The 16184-nt window shown below is 43.6% G+C and overlaps 1 protein-coding gene across 12 annotated transcripts in view; it reads left to right on the plus strand.

Moving 5' to 3' along the window:
- The window catches only part of RYR3 (ryanodine receptor 3), a 1134733-nt gene that overhangs the window by 1091732 nt on the left and 26817 nt on the right, over window positions 1–16184 (plus strand). For all 12 annotated transcript variants that reach the window (XM_068253938.1, XM_068253930.1, XM_068253931.1 and 9 more), the window contains 4 exons: window positions 11856–11983; window positions 13469–13529; window positions 13641–13787; window positions 15368–15502. In XM_068253938.1, coding sequence (XP_068110039.1) covers window positions 11856–11983; window positions 13469–13529; window positions 13641–13787; window positions 15368–15502 — 471 coding nt within the window. The remainder of the gene's footprint in view (window positions 1–11855; window positions 11984–13468; window positions 13530–13640; window positions 13788–15367; window positions 15503–16184) is intronic.

Genomic DNA, 16184 nt, shown 5'->3' on the forward strand with positions numbered 1-16184 from the left:
CCCTAGAGGTAAACCCAATACACCTAAAAAACCTAGGGGATATTGGACCACAGACTCTGAATCCAGCGGAGAGGACGTACCTAAACCGCGTCCCAAACGTAACCCCAAGAAGCAGCCTCCAGCAAACCCTTCAGGTGCCCCTTTAGGCGGCGCACCAGACGAGGAAGAGGGAGAAAGAAACAAAAGAGTTTCCTGGGAAGACAAACCAAGAGGCAGGGGCAAGAAGAGGAAAACGATCCATTAATCGAAATGCCTTCCAACATCAAAACTAATGTAATTAATTTGACAACAGTTGATCTACCTGATGGAGTCGAGAGCCTCCTTAATAAGGGCCTAAGTTTCTCCTTGACACAACAATTTGACTACTCCCGTTTCAAGGTCGACCTCTATAAAGGAGTGAGGAAACTCAATATGCAACATCACTTCGGGAAAATGAATACAGAAGATACGCTATTACTGAGAAGTTCTGAAAAAGTTGATCTAACTTCTGTAGGAACTCTAGGGTTTAGCCCTACAGGCTCATTGAAAGAAATTCAACTTGGCGAAATTACAGCTCTGAACGAACTTTTGGTAGAATCAGCACTGGTTGATGTACCGGTAACTGAGGACACAAAGTTCAGGCCTTGTAGGTCCATTATGCCTTTCCCGACACAAGCAGGCTCATGCATTGACCAATTCGAAAAACAAATTGATAATGAAATTAAGGCCCTACTCTACCCCATGTCAGCCCCCAACTTATCCCCGGTAGAGAGTAATGCTTTGCGGTGGTTGAGGAAACGTCCCGACCTCACTATTCGCAAAGCAGACAAAGGAGGATCAGTGGTGATCTTGTCTACAGAGAGATACAAAATGGAAGCTGAGAGACAGCTGTCTGACACTTCCATTTACAAACCACTGAAAAAAGATCCTACCACAATGTACCACTCTGCTCTGAGATCACTGTTGAGGAGAGGAGCCGAACAAGGCTTCCTCACTCATGCATTAGCTAACAACCTTCTCCCTGCTTTTCCAGTTAAACCCGTCTGGTACTGCCTTCCTAAGATCCATAAATCCCTGACCGATCCCCCAGGCCGACCAATTGTTTCAGGCCTGGGGGCGGTCACGGAGAGACTTTCCAGGTACCTGGACCACATCCTCCGGCCTTTACTTCTTCATGTCCCCTCACATCTTGGAGACACCATAGATGTGCTGGAGGGCCTTGAGTCCTCATCGTGGTTTGAGGGAGACCTGTTGGTGACCATTGATGTCACTAGCCTCTATAGTAGAATCCCACATGCTGATGGTATCAGTGCCGTGAGGATGTTCCTTGACAGATACACTGCAAAGGATGCTTCTTACAATGCGTTTGTGTGCGAATGTTTGGAATTCATTCTCTCCCATAACGCCTTTTTATTTGGGGACGCTTGGTACCAGCAGGTCTCCGGTACAGCGATGGGGACTCCGGTCGCTTGTACCTATGCCAACCTGTTTTTAGGGGCATGGGAAGAACTTTACATTCATTCCCCCAATAATCCTTATCGCTCGGCTTTGAGGATGTGGTCCAGGTACGTGGACGATGTCTTGATCTTTTGGTCGGGTGGTATTCCACTTTTGCAAGGCTTTTTGGAGTATTTAAACTGTAATGACGTCAACATGCTCTTCACTATGGAATGGTCAGTTGACAAGGTCAGCTTTCTTGATCTGGAACTGGCCATCTCAGATGGGAAAATTGTTACAAAGGGTTATCGTAAACCTACCTCCTCCAATACCATCTTACATAGCAAAAGCTACCACCCTCAGCACGTTATCACCTCTCTCCCCTACGGCCAATTCCTGCGACTCCGCAGGAATAATAGCACACTTCAAGACTTCCTCCAACAGGCAGAAGAATTGAAACAAAGACTCCTCATTCGAGGATATGAAGCAAAAAATCTTGATCTGGCCATTAATAGGGCCCTTATTAAGGAAAGACCAGACCTTATCAAGAGGAGAAGGCGAGATAACACAACTAAACAGTCAGGGGTTTTCTCGTTTGACTTTTCCCCTATGGCCAATCAAATTAAATGGGCCTTCAGTAGAAATTGGTCTCTTCTCTTGGAAGACCCGACTCTTAAAAGTATTCTACCTCCTCAACCCCTAATCACCTTTAAGAAAGCACCAACTATTGGTGATCTTTTGGTGCATAGTGATTTTCGCGAGCATCCACAACGCACTTGGCTGAGCGATTTTGCTTCCATAGGCAACCATAGATGCGGCTTCTGTAAAGCCTGCCGGTTCATGAGAACTGGCAAGTCTTTTACTTTAGGCCCAGTGCAACACAACATCACATTTTTTGCCACCTGTAGAACTAAATTTGTTGTGTACGCTCTGTGGTGCCCATGCCACAGATTCTACATTGGCAAAACCACCAGGATGGTGAAGGAACGCATCCTGGAGCACATACGCTTGCTTCCCAAAAACAAAGGGTGCCCAAGGATTGTTGAACACATGTCAACTGTTCACCAAAGCAATCCCAATCTCTTGTCATTTGCTTGCATTGAGTCCTGTGATGCCCCCCGTAGAGGAGGCGACAGGAAAAAATTATTGCTCAGACAAGAGGCGCATTGGATCCTACGCACTGATGCAATGGGTTCCTTGGGTCTTAACGACTATGTGGATCTGGCCTGTTTTCTTGACCCCTGATCATTCTTCCAGGGGTTCTTCGTGTTCCTTTTATGAACCCCTGTACATTCTCCCTAGGTCGCTTCTTGTTGCCCTTACAATCCTTCAGCGGTTCCTTTTCCTCTATCTTTTTTTTTTTTTTTTTTTTATCTATGTTCCTCTTACCAACATTATGTGATGGTTTTTAACGGAATCATATTAAATTAAAATTTAAATCAACGAATCAATAAATTTGTTCTATTAAGGAGGATGGGCCGCTTGAGGGATTGTCTGTCTCTCTCCACTTGGTGGCCGTTCTGCGATCTGCAGCCTCTCTTCTACTTGGTGTATCCAAGCACCCCTTCCCTCTTCTTTTCCCTTCTTCATCCTTGTTATTCCCCACTCTCACCCCACCACCTTCCACTCTTTTCTTCTTGGGTATCACTTGTTATCCTCCTCTTCCCCTCCCTGGCTCTGCCATACCCTGCAGCTCAGCATTTATGCATTGTGCTTCAGTCCTTGGTGGAAATGGTCCACCCATCTACTTGGAGTGCATCCACTACTAGTTGCCTCCCCTCGATGTCTCCATCTGTTTTGGCAACACCGAGGTTGTTATGGTTTCTATCAGGCACGCGATTTGAGCGCGTCACAGCAGCTCCGTGTGCCGTAAAGGCTGAAGTGGGTTAGGATTAGTTAGCGTGCACGCACGTCATCTTGACGCGTGCACGCGACTGTCCTTGCGGTATTGTTCCCGCCCCCACCAGTGACGCTTGCGAGCTAACTAGCGTGAGCGGACGTCACCTTGACGCGTACATGCGACAGCGCATGCGTCACTTTATGCGTTCCACTATGCTCAGCTGGGGACTGGCCATTTCTGGCCAGCAGTTCCAGTAGGGGCGGATCCAACTGCGGCGGACCGGAAGTATTCTTCCAACACGCTTTAAATGCCCCGCCGCTCTTCCAGCATTTGTTGCACCTGCACCTTAGAGAAAGCTTGGCGTAAGCCACGCGAAACGGTCGTCGGGCCGTGCACCCTCTGGCACCCACCACCGCTGCCTCCCACCCACACCCAGGTACCAAGTCAGACACACTTTTTTTGGCACCACCGCCATTGTTTGCCATTATGCTTGGATGTTATGCTCTGCTATGTTCATCATGACCATCTTTTTTATGCCACTGTCTACTTATTGTTGCTGTATTAAACACTATAGTGCCGGATCTTCTTCATGCTACTTTTTTGTTGAACTTGCTGCTCTACATTTGTCCTGAGCACATAGTGTTCTGGGTGTTTTTGACCTACCTACCCCGAGTGCCCGCTAACTCTCCCTCAATTTTTGCATTGACTTTTGCCTTTCGGCGTGAGCACCGGATATGTCCGATACTGAAGAGGACATCCCTCTCGAAGATTTGGACATTGCTGATCAGTCAGCTTCGGTCCACGGTGACCACGTAACAGCTGGGAGGTCTGACCTTACCAGTTTTTTCACAAACTCTGGAGGGTCAAGCGGTTCTAATAACACAGTGGGTGCCAAGGTGCTGGAACAAAATCTGAGGAGGCTATGTGAGAGAGAGGTGGGCGTTTTTTGGACGGTCACCACGTTGGAGAGATATAAGGGAGAGCAATTGGTGGCCAGGGGTTTCAGGAGGTACCAGGAACCGTCTGAATATAGGCAGGACCCGAAATTCGTTGAGACTTGGAAGCAAGAATTTTTGGAGCATGCAGCCCGCCTACAAGATATTGTTCTAAATAGAAGCAAAGTCGAATTAGATCTGTTGACAAGTGCAATCGCAGAGAATAAAGCGGAATTCAAGAAATTAGTGACCGAGAAGCAATTTAAAGATTCAATTGACAAAATTGATAAGAAATTAGCAACAGTACAAGATAATATCAAAGCACGGAAATTGCACAAACTTCTCCGTGACAAAGAAGATTACAAATTTGGGAGAGTCTTTTCATGGGCACAGCCCCTTGGCCTCGGCCCTAGAGGTAAACCCAATACACCTAAAAAACCTAGGGGATATTGGACCACAGACTCTGAATCCAGCGGAGAGGACGTACCTAAACCGCGTCCCAAACGTAACCCCAAGAAGCAGCCTCCAGCAAACCCTTCAGGTGCCCCTTTAGGCGGCGCACCAGACGAGGAAGAGGGAGAAAGAAACAAAAGAGTTTCCTGGGAAGACAAACCAAGAGGCAGGGGCAAGAAGAGGAAAACGATCCATTAATCGAAATGCCTTCCAACATCAAAACTAATGTAATTAATTTGACAACAGTTGATCTACCTGATGGAGTCGAGAGCCTCCTTAATAAGGGCCTAAGTTTCTCCTTGACACAACAATTTGACTACTCCCGTTTCAAGGTCGACCTCTATAAAGGAGTGAGGAAACTCAATATGCAACATCACTTCGGGAAAATGAATACAGAAGATACGCTATTACTGAGAAGTTCTGAAAAAGTTGATCTAACTTCTGTAGGAACTCTAGGGTTTAGCCCTACAGGCTCATTGAAAGAAATTCAACTTGGCGAAATTACAGCTCTGAACGAACTTTTGGTAGAATCAGCACTGGTTGATGTACCGGTAACTGAGGACACAAAGTTCAGGCCTTGTAGGTCCATTATGCCTTTCCCGACACAAGCAGGCTCATGCATTGACCAATTCGAAAAACAAATTGATAATGAAATTAAGGCCCTACTCTACCCCATGTCAGCCCCCAACTTATCCCCGGTAGAGAGTAATGCTTTGCGGTGGTTGAGGAAACGTCCCGACCTCACTATTCGCAAAGCAGACAAAGGAGGATCAGTGGTGATCTTGTCTACAGAGAGATACAAAATGGAAGCTGAGAGACAGCTGTCTGACACTTCCATTTACAAACCACTGAAAAAAGATCCTACCACAATGTACCACTCTGCTCTGAGATCACTGTTGAGGAGAGGAGCCGAACAAGGCTTCCTCACTCATGCATTAGCTAACAACCTTCTCCCTGCTTTTCCAGTTAAACCCGTCTGGTACTGCCTTCCTAAGATCCATAAATCCCTGACCGATCCCCCAGGCCGACCAATTGTTTCAGGCCTGGGGGCGGTCACGGAGAGACTTTCCAGGTACCTGGACCACATCCTCCGGCCTTTACTTCTTCATGTCCCCTCACATCTTGGAGACACCATAGATGTGCTGGAGGGCCTTGAGTCCTCATCGTGGTTTGAGGGAGACCTGTTGGTGACCATTGATGTCACTAGCCTCTATAGTAGAATCCCACATGCTGATGGTATCAGTGCCGTGAGGATGTTCCTTGACAGATACACTGCAAAGGATGCTTCTTACAATGCGTTTGTGTGCGAATGTTTGGAATTCATTCTCTCCCATAACGCCTTTTTATTTGGGGACGCTTGGTACCAGCAGGTCTCCGGTACAGCGATGGGGACTCCGGTCGCTTGTACCTATGCCAACCTGTTTTTAGGGGCATGGGAAGAACTTTACATTCATTCCCCCAATAATCCTTATCGCTCGGCTTTGAGGATGTGGTCCAGGTACGTGGACGATGTCTTGATCTTTTGGTCGGGTGGTATTCCACTTTTGCAAGGCTTTTTGGAGTATTTAAACTGTAATGACGTCAACATGCTCTTCACTATGGAATGGTCAGTTGACAAGGTCAGCTTTCTTGATCTGGAACTGGCCATCTCAGATGGGAAAATTGTTACAAAGGGTTATCGTAAACCTACCTCCTCCAATACCATCTTACATAGCAAAAGCTACCACCCTCAGCACGTTATCACCTCTCTCCCCTACGGCCAATTCCTGCGACTCCGCAGGAATAATAGCACACTTCAAGACTTCCTCCAACAGGCAGAAGAATTGAAACAAAGACTCCTCATTCGAGGATATGAAGCAAAAAATCTTGATCTGGCCATTAATAGGGCCCTTATTAAGGAAAGACCAGACCTTATCAAGAGGAGAAGGCGAGATAACACAACTAAACAGTCAGGGGTTTTCTCGTTTGACTTTTCCCCTATGGCCAATCAAATTAAATGGGCCTTCAGTAGAAATTGGTCTCTTCTCTTGGAAGACCCGACTCTTAAAAGTATTCTACCTCCTCAACCCCTAATCACCTTTAAGAAAGCACCAACTATTGGTGATCTTTTGGTGCATAGTGATTTTCGCGAGCATCCACAACGCACTTGGCTGAGCGATTTTGCTTCCATAGGCAACCATAGATGCGGCTTCTGTAAAGCCTGCCGGTTCATGAGAACTGGCAAGTCTTTTACTTTAGGCCCAGTGCAACACAACATCACATTTTTTGCCACCTGTAGAACTAAATTTGTTGTGTACGCTCTGTGGTGCCCATGCCACAGATTCTACATTGGCAAAACCACCAGGATGGTGAAGGAACGCATCCTGGAGCACATACGCTTGCTTCCCAAAAACAAAGGGTGCCCAAGGATTGTTGAACACATGTCAACTGTTCACCAAAGCAATCCCAATCTCTTGTCATTTGCTTGCATTGAGTCCTGTGATGCCCCCCGTAGAGGAGGCGACAGGAAAAAATTATTGCTCAGACAAGAGGCGCATTGGATCCTACGCACTGATGCAATGGGTTCCTTGGGTCTTAACGACTATGTGGATCTGGCCTGTTTTCTTGACCCCTGATCATTCTTCCAGGGGTTCTTCGTGTTCCTTTTATGAACCCCTGTACATTCTCCCTAGGTCGCTTCTTGTTGCCCTTACAATCCTTCAGCGGTTCCTTTTCCTCTATTTTTTTTTTTTTTTTTTTTTTATCTATGTTCCTCTTACCAACATTATGTGATGGTTTTTAACGGAATCATATTAAATTAAAATTTAAATCAACGAATCAATAAATTTGTTCTATTAAGGAGGATGGGCCGCTTGAGGGATTGTCTGTCTCTCTCCACTTGGTGGCCGTTCTGCGATCTGCAGCCTCTCTTCTACTTGGTGTATCCAAGCACCCCTTCCCTCTTCTTTTCCCTTCTTCATCCTTGTTATTCCCCACTCTCACCCCACCACCTTCCACTCTTTTCTTCTTGGGTATCACTTGTTATCCTCCTCTTCCCCTCCCTGGCTCTGCCATACCCTGCAGCTCAGCATTTATGCATTGTGCTTCAGTCCTTGGTGGAAATGGTCCACCCATCTACTTGGAGTGCATCCACTACTAGTTGCCTCCCCTCGATGTCTCCATCTGTTTTGGCAACACCGAGGTTGTTATGGTTTCTATCAGGCACGCGATTTGAGCGCGTCACAGCAGCTCCGTGTGCCGTAAAGGCTGAAGTGGGTTAGGATTAGTTAGCGTGCACGCACGTCATCTTGACGCGTGCACGCGACTGTCCTTGCGGTATTGTTCCCGCCCCCACCAGTGACGCTTGCGAGCTAACTAGCGTGAGCGGACGTCACCTTGACGCGTACATGCGACAGCGCATGCGTCACTTTATGCGTTCCACTATGCTCAGCTGGGGACTGGCCATTTCTGGCCAGCAGTTCCAGTAGGGGCGGATCCAACTGCGGCGGACCGGAAGTATTCTTCCAACACGCTTTAAATGCCCCGCCGCTCTTCCAGCATTTGTTGCACCTGCACCTTAGAGAAAGCTTGGCGTAAGCCACGCGAAACGGTCGTCGGGCCGTGCACCCTCTGGCACCCACCACCGCTGCCTCCCACCCACACCCAGGTACCAAGTCAGACACACTTTTTTTGGCACCACCGCCATTGTTTGCCATTATGCTTGGATGTTATGCTCTGCTATGTTCATCATGACCATCTTTTTTATGCCACTGTCTACTTATTGTTGCTGTATTAAACACTATAGTGCCGGATCTTCTTCATGCTACTTTTTTGTTGAACTTGCTGCTCTACATTTGTCCTGAGCACATAGTGTTCTGGGTGTTTTTGACCTACCTACCCCGAGTGCCCGCTAACTCTCCCTCAATTTCTGAGAATCCCCTATGAATAGATGGACTAGTCCAAAACCTGTCACTTCTGTCAGATTTCTACTGCCTACTGTAAGTGACAGCATTATAGGAGAAAAGTAATTTTTGGCTCATTTTACTCTGGAAAAAAATGTACTTCTTATTTCTATATGTTTGCACGTATTTAAAATTTTACAGTTTTTCGCTGTAGTGCCCCTTTAATTCCCATAAAAACAGGGAACACCAAGAGCCCCAATAGTGTAATACGTACTGGATAAGGTGGCAATAAATTCGTATTGCTAAAATACTCACAAGTCAGGGTCACCAGCAGGCAACCACTGTAAAAGCAGGTGGGGAGATTATCCTGACCCCACTCAGGATTAAGAAGTCGCTCTCTGTAGACAGGAAAAAAGGGTAGCAACCCTCCACCAAGGGTGGACTCGAAATTGTATACAATGAACAGAGGTGCCAAAAGTATAAAATTAGATTAAGTGAGCTTAAAAACTAACTTAAATGGCAAAAATGAAGGAGGAAGTGGTGGTCTTACCTCTCTCAAGCAGACACGACAACGACTGCGATTCAGACAGTCAAATACATTTGACACTAGTCAGAGGTGCTTAATTGGAATCCTTGTGCAGATCGCTTGATACTCCTCCCTGTATTGCCTGATGAAGCGGGATTGAGCCTGCGAAACGCGTTGCAAAAATTTTTGGGGAGTTTCTAAAAAATGTGTTTGTCTGAATCGCAGTCATTGTCGTGTCTGCTTGAGGGAGGTAAGACCACCACTTCCTCCTTTATTTTTGCCATTTAAATTGGTTTTTAAGCTCATTTAATCTAATTTTATACTTTTGGTGCCTCTGTTCATTGTATACAATGCTTAATTCACAGATTATCTTGCAGGTATCCAGCCTGATGCAGGAGTCTCTGTGGACATACTATTTACATCAAAAGTTTCTGTAGACACAGTAAGCTGTGTCTACAGAAACTCTTGATGTTCACCACCTTATTTTCCACAGGGACAATGATGTGTTCACTGCTTTTAGTTCTTCATTTTCTTAAAGGATACCAGAACTGGTATGTGACATGATGAGATAGACATGTGTATGTACAGTGCCTAGCACACAAATAACTATGCTGTGTTCCTTTTTTTTCTTTCTCTGCCTGAAAGAGTGAAATATCAGGTATGTAAGTAGCTGACTCAGTCCTGACTCAGACAGGAAGTGACTACATTGTGACCCTCACTGATAAGAAATTCCCTTTTTTACCTCTTTCTTGCTGTCAGAAGCCATTTTCTGCTAGGAAAGTGTTTTATGGTTAAAATTTCTTATCAGTAAGGGTCACACAGTCAGCCACTTACATACATGATATTTAACTCTTTCAGGCAGAGAAAGAAAAAAAAGGAACACAGCATAGTTATTTGTGTGCTAGGCACTGTTCATACACATGTCTATCTCATCATGTCACAGGTCAGTTCGGGTATCCTTTAAGCTGGTTTCACAGTGGGACGTTACAGGCGCACGTTAGAGGAGCCTGTAACGCACTCCACCACACAGCAATGAAAAATCAATGGGCTGTTCACAGTGCCCACGTTGCGATACAGTGTAACGCTGCGCCATAATATAACGTACTGCATGCAGTACTTTGTAAGCGGCAGAGCCACGTTAGACTGTTTGCACGTGCTCAGTAACGTTGGGGAGGAGCGGAGAGCGGCCGGGCACATGGCTAATTAATATTCACTGCACTCAGTGACATGCAGTGTTTACTTCCTGGAGCGGCCGCTCTGTGCGGCGATTGGCCGGCGCCCGGCGGGACCACGTGATGTCGCATGCGTCCAAGAGTGCGCATCATGGCATCACGGACGCCAGAGTGAGCTGCACAACGCGGCTCACTCTGACGTCCAAAGCAGGGAGCACCAGGCGTTACGTTAGGGGCACGTTATGCGACCATAACGTCCCCTAAAACTCAACGTCCTGGTGTGAAACCAGCCTTAAAGGACCACTATTAAAAAATAAATGTTTAATTGCATACATATAAGATGTACATTTGCCATGGAGTGAAATGCACTATAAAGAACTCTCTTCACTGTCACTTATAGTAGATAGTAATAATCTAATAAAATCTGACTTGTTTAGGACTAGTCCCTTTCCTCATGGGGGATTTTTAGGGTTTCTCTTATTTTCTAAAGCACTTAATGAACGGCAGTTACTCAACAGCCAAAATAGTGTCCAAAGGAAAATGGAGGTTGGCATCTTTGTATATATGCTTTCCAGGGAGTGCTGTTGTAAAGAATAATAGAAATGGTATATTGGGAGTAAATATAACAACGCAATAGCTTGACCTAGTTATGTAGCCTGATTCCGTACATAACACATACCTGCCCCCCTTTAGGACTGGAACCCACTAGAGTGATTTTATGAGCGTTTAGGGAGCGATTCAAACCGCTAGCGATTTCCATAAACGCTCAGCTAATGTTAATGGATGGGCCAAGTTCCAATGGAGTGATTGCGATTACCAAATCGCAAAACGCAGGACATGCAGCATTTTTAGCGTTAGCATTTCTGCAATGTAAAGTATATAAACGCTGGCATAATCGCTCATCAAAACCTGCACAGAGCGATTTTGCTAGCATTTTAAAGTTATTGCACACTGTAAAAAAAATTAATTGAAAGGACCAATCAGAATTAAAAATGCTAATCGCTACACAATCGCTGGCAAAAACCTTACTTTTTAAAATCGCTACCAAAAACGCTCAAGAAATTGCTTACAAAACGCTAGCGATTGCGATTAGCAGTAGCGTTTTGTAGTGGGTTCCAGGGCTCACCCATTTTTAACCCTAACTTATGTCTTTGGGCATTTTTAATCTTTGCTTAAAATTATTTAGGGACTGATGTTAAGTGGCTAACCCATTCCCCAACCCTAATCTTACTTGATCTTGCTACGACGTAAAATACTAGTGGTACTTGGCTATCAGAATACAGAGTCCTAATTAATGCTCTCCATCCAATTAAACAGCTGTAAAAATCAAAACCTTCTTATGAGAAATGTTGAAACTTAATGTTAGGCATATTATGCAAGTTATAGGAGGCAAAAGGGTAAGTAATAGAGTACTTTGGAAAACTTATCAGAGCTAGCTGGTCTATTACAACATCACCAAGACCTGACATCTCATCGTCTCCTATATTTCATAATATCCAGCAATGTGCACAGCTTTGTTGGCAGACATTTTAAAGCAAGCATCTTCCAAAGTAAAAAAAAAAAAAAAATGTATGTGCTGTATGAAAAGAATATGACCTTGTAACAGGTGTCAACTTGTGTTGCATTGCTTAGGTTATCAACAAATATGGAGACTTATATGGAGCAGACAGAATTGCAGAACTCCTTGGATTGGATAAAAATGCTCTGGACTTCAGTCCCGTAGAAAAGACCAAAACTGAGGAGGGATCCCTCGTATCATGGTATGCATACCTATGAGTTTCAGCTTTATACAGCAAGTCATTGTTAATACATTGCCTGTAGAGTACAGTGCATCAATACTGTACCTGCTCACACATCCTTAGTGCTCATTAGTCCTGAGCTGTGGAAAAAGTCAGCATAGCTCTGCACACATATTGGCTCCTGTCACTGCCCATACAGCTTACAATGTACATGTGCCTCTAATTTACATATAGTCATTAGCCTTGGGATCAGCCACATTTAAGCAGTTTGCATAATGGTGACCTTGAGGTGACATTCTAGAAAGAAATCTCCATATCATTTGAAAGTGAACTTTTCATCTGTTGAAGCGTCTTTTATTTTTATTTTTTGTCTCCCTGCAGTGATCAGAATAATCATACAGACCAAGTGTAATTCATAATTAAGAATTCCTGTAAGAAAATATAATAAGTACCTAAGTTTATTAATAACACTTTAGAAAATTATACAGGGATCTACATTTTTAAAACACCACCCACATACATCTTTCAGTACAATTCAAATGTTATATTGTCAATATTGTCAACAATATAATATAATTAGGAACCGTCAGATGCATTGCACATAGCTTTAGCTCTACAAAATATGAATGATCACCTTAAACAAAATAGTACTTTTGTAGGCATAGCAGGTAATTAATAACAATCACGCAGATTAGGCGGGACAAATATATCAACATAAAGGCAAACACTGGGTAATAATTACCCTATTTAGTCCTTAGCCATTTAATATGAGAAGTAAAAGTTAAGGTTGATATACAACAATTATACTGTTAAATCGCATGAATACATCAAGGGGATAAGAATACTAGGTTGGGTGAGCTTGCAATAATATTCTCAATCTACCACATACCCTTATTGACCCATGGGAGTCCCAATTAGGGATGGTCAGTGATATGCAAATTTTAACAAGGTCATACAGGATTATGTTAATTCTGTATGCAAATTTATGCAGCTTGAAAATGAAGCACGCAAATCCTGCCAAGGTGGAATTGCATTGGTCCATTTTCAAGCTTCATAACTTTGCATATCAAATTTGCATAATCCTGCATCAACTCGAAACAATTTGCATTTCATTGATAATCTCATTGACCATCATTAGTACTAAACATATGGACTTATTCACGGCAGGGTCTGCACCCGCTAGTTCCAAATACATAAACACATATATAACATACATAATGGATGTATGGGAAAGTTATATATCTTTATGCCCATGCTAGTTTAGCGTTAGAACAGATTTGCATATGGGTAAGACCATATCTGTGTGTTAGTCCTTTTAATATTCAATTCATTTAAAAAGCTAATCCAGTTTACTGCACACTATGAAAACCGATGCTAAAATCTGAACTTGCATAAGCAAACATCCAAAATAAAAGCACAAAACACACACACACACATTTAAACTATTCCTCTAAGTCAAGAATGATAGACTACTCTATTTATATAACATTTTACTGTTCTCTTTAGGTTGAGTTCCATTGATATGAAGTACCATATTTGGAAACTTGGAGTGGTCTTTACTGACAACGTAAGTGCCTCGTACTTTGTATTCAGTAAATTGTTAGTGGAGATGCAGGCATCTTAGGGAATGTAAGGTTCAGTTGTATGTGATATTACCAGGATGTCTCTTTATTTACAGTCCTTCCTTTATCTTGCCTGGTACACAACCATGTCAATACTCGGACACTACAACAACTTCTTCTTTGCTGCTCATCTTCTGGATATCGCAATGGGCTTCAAGACCTTAAGAACCATTCTCTCCTCTGTAACCCATAATGGGAAACAGGTAAGCCGAGGCTGTCACCACGTTTTTAAAATCTAATAAATCTGAGACTAGCAATTAATCTTCTGTATGACACTCATTACTATTTGAGTGTAGTGTTTCTAAAATAGGCACAAAGATTAAAAAAAGATGAAGGCTTTGGTCTGGAGCATGGCCTGGTTTCCAGCAGTGGCATGCATGGTCCATGACTCACTAAATCCACTAATGTGTTCACATTACTCATGCCAGAGAGAATTTCGCCTAGCTGCAGACAACTGAATTAAATGCTGCTTATTTCACAGCTCAAACTCTGATACAGTGCACTTAGTCACCCATCCTTTATGAATGGCTGGACTATGCAGGTCATTTGTAAATGGATAGCCATAAAACCGTGTATGCTTCTTGTAAAACATCCCTGACAGTAGTATTATATTGGATCAGTAATTATTGCCACTTGTATTGTTACTTGTATGCAGGTCATGCACTTTTGAAAAGAGAGCATGTCAGGGTGACAAATGTACAGTACTTCCTACTCTGTACGGAAATGAAATGGACTTTGTAAAGCTGTACAATCAATTCTACAAGCTTGTAACTTTAGCAAGACTGCAGCTTCCACTTCTGAATGCCATCTACTTTGCTTCTTCCGGGAAGGACTGCAAACTGCCTTCTGTTTCTCTGTCAGTTTCTAGTCGCTTATGACTGTGGTGGCTTTCTCATGAATTGTCAGTAGAAGCCATAGATAATACAAGATAGAAAAACCGTGTAGGCAGTATCTTCTATTGCCTAGCTGAATATACAGCTTTCAAGAACAATCAGTTATCTTGCTCAAGCACATCATGTCCTAAGAATGGAGCTGTGTGTTCCTGAAAACTCCCATCCTAAAATGTATTCGGTCAAACAGTAAATGGTAACACCTAAAATGTGTTTTCTCTTTTTGTGAATTGTTAAGAGCAAACAGCAAAGTTTAATGCTAACAGCAATGCAGTGTTACATTTTACATGCATGAAAAGGCTTGCAGATTCCTCCCACTGGCCAAAACTGTTCCATTTGAATTTCTCTTAGGGTTGGTTCACATGGGTATTGAACATGCGATAAAAGAAATTTGCATCGCTTGAGCGCTGTTTATTCAAATAAATGGATAGCACTTTTTAAAGGGACTCTGAGCAGAGCTGCAAACTGGAAAACTAAAGTAACCTGGGGCTTCCTCCAGCCCTCCATGGCCCATGAGGTCCCTCGGCAACCCTCCGTTGTCATGCTGGCGGCCGCACAAGCAATGCAACCTGGCCAGAACTGTGCACAATTCCCAGCGGGTCACCCTGCTTACGGAGCTGCCAGTGGGACAATGGAGATGACCGAGAAGATGCTGAAAGACCTCATGGGCTATGGGGGGGGGGGGGGGGGGCTTGAGGAAACCCCAGATAAGTTCAGTTTTCCATTTTGCTCAGCTCTGCTCAGAGTCCCTGATATCGAATGACGGTAGTGGCTAATATCATTATTTGCACAAGCTATGCACTGGATCCCATTGTCTCGTTTCAATATTGTCACAGAATTCCAGGCTACACATTAAGTTGGAGTTAATAGCATACTGTGTCTTATCTCCTCAGTTGGTGCTAACAGTTGGTCTTCTGGCAGTAGTTGTCTACCTCTACACTGTTGTGGCCTTCAACTTCTTCCGCAAATTTTACAACAAAAGTGAGGATGAAGATGATCCAGACATGAAGTGTGATGATATGATGACGGTATGTCCAACGCACTACAAACAAAGATGCATGCTGCTAATAGAAGGGGTTACAGTGAGAAAAGATTGCACAATATCAGCTTTTCCTTTAAACTACAAAATACTGCAGGCATGGTAGATGAAGGGAAAATGCTGTAGTCTCCAAACCTGGTGTCCCCTGAACACTATGGACTTTATTCAATAACATATTGTCAAGAACAGTTTACCTTATATGTCAAAACAAATTCAATGCAGGTTATCCATTTCTTCATTGTATTGCAGGACCAGCAACACAATGTCTGTAAAAGAAGCCCAATATAAGTCAACCCCCTAAACCTTTCCATTGGTAGACTTGGATAATTAGAGTGTACATCCTTTAAGACCATAGAGTAGACAGAGAAATGGCTCAGGTGGGGCATGGTCTATACTTGCCATAAAAACAGTTCTGTTGACTGGTTCCTTGAAATGACAGGGACTGTACATTTAACATAGATATTCTGGTTTTATTATACTTTACTGAAGCCTCTAGTAATGCCGTAAAATTTATGCAATTTCCCTCTCACCATAAGTTCCTTTATTAGATTAGCCAATTTTCATGGTGCATTTGTAAAGTACAGAATCCTGTGATTTATGTAAATTCACAGTCTATGAAGATAATTCACAGTCTTAACATCCCCCCAGAGTTAGTTATTTTATTGATCATG

The sequence above is a fragment of the Hyperolius riggenbachi genome, chromosome 9 (assembly GCF_040937935.1).
Source record: "Hyperolius riggenbachi isolate aHypRig1 chromosome 9, aHypRig1.pri, whole genome shotgun sequence".
NCBI classification, from domain to species: domain Eukaryota; kingdom Metazoa; phylum Chordata; class Amphibia; order Anura; family Hyperoliidae; genus Hyperolius; species Hyperolius riggenbachi.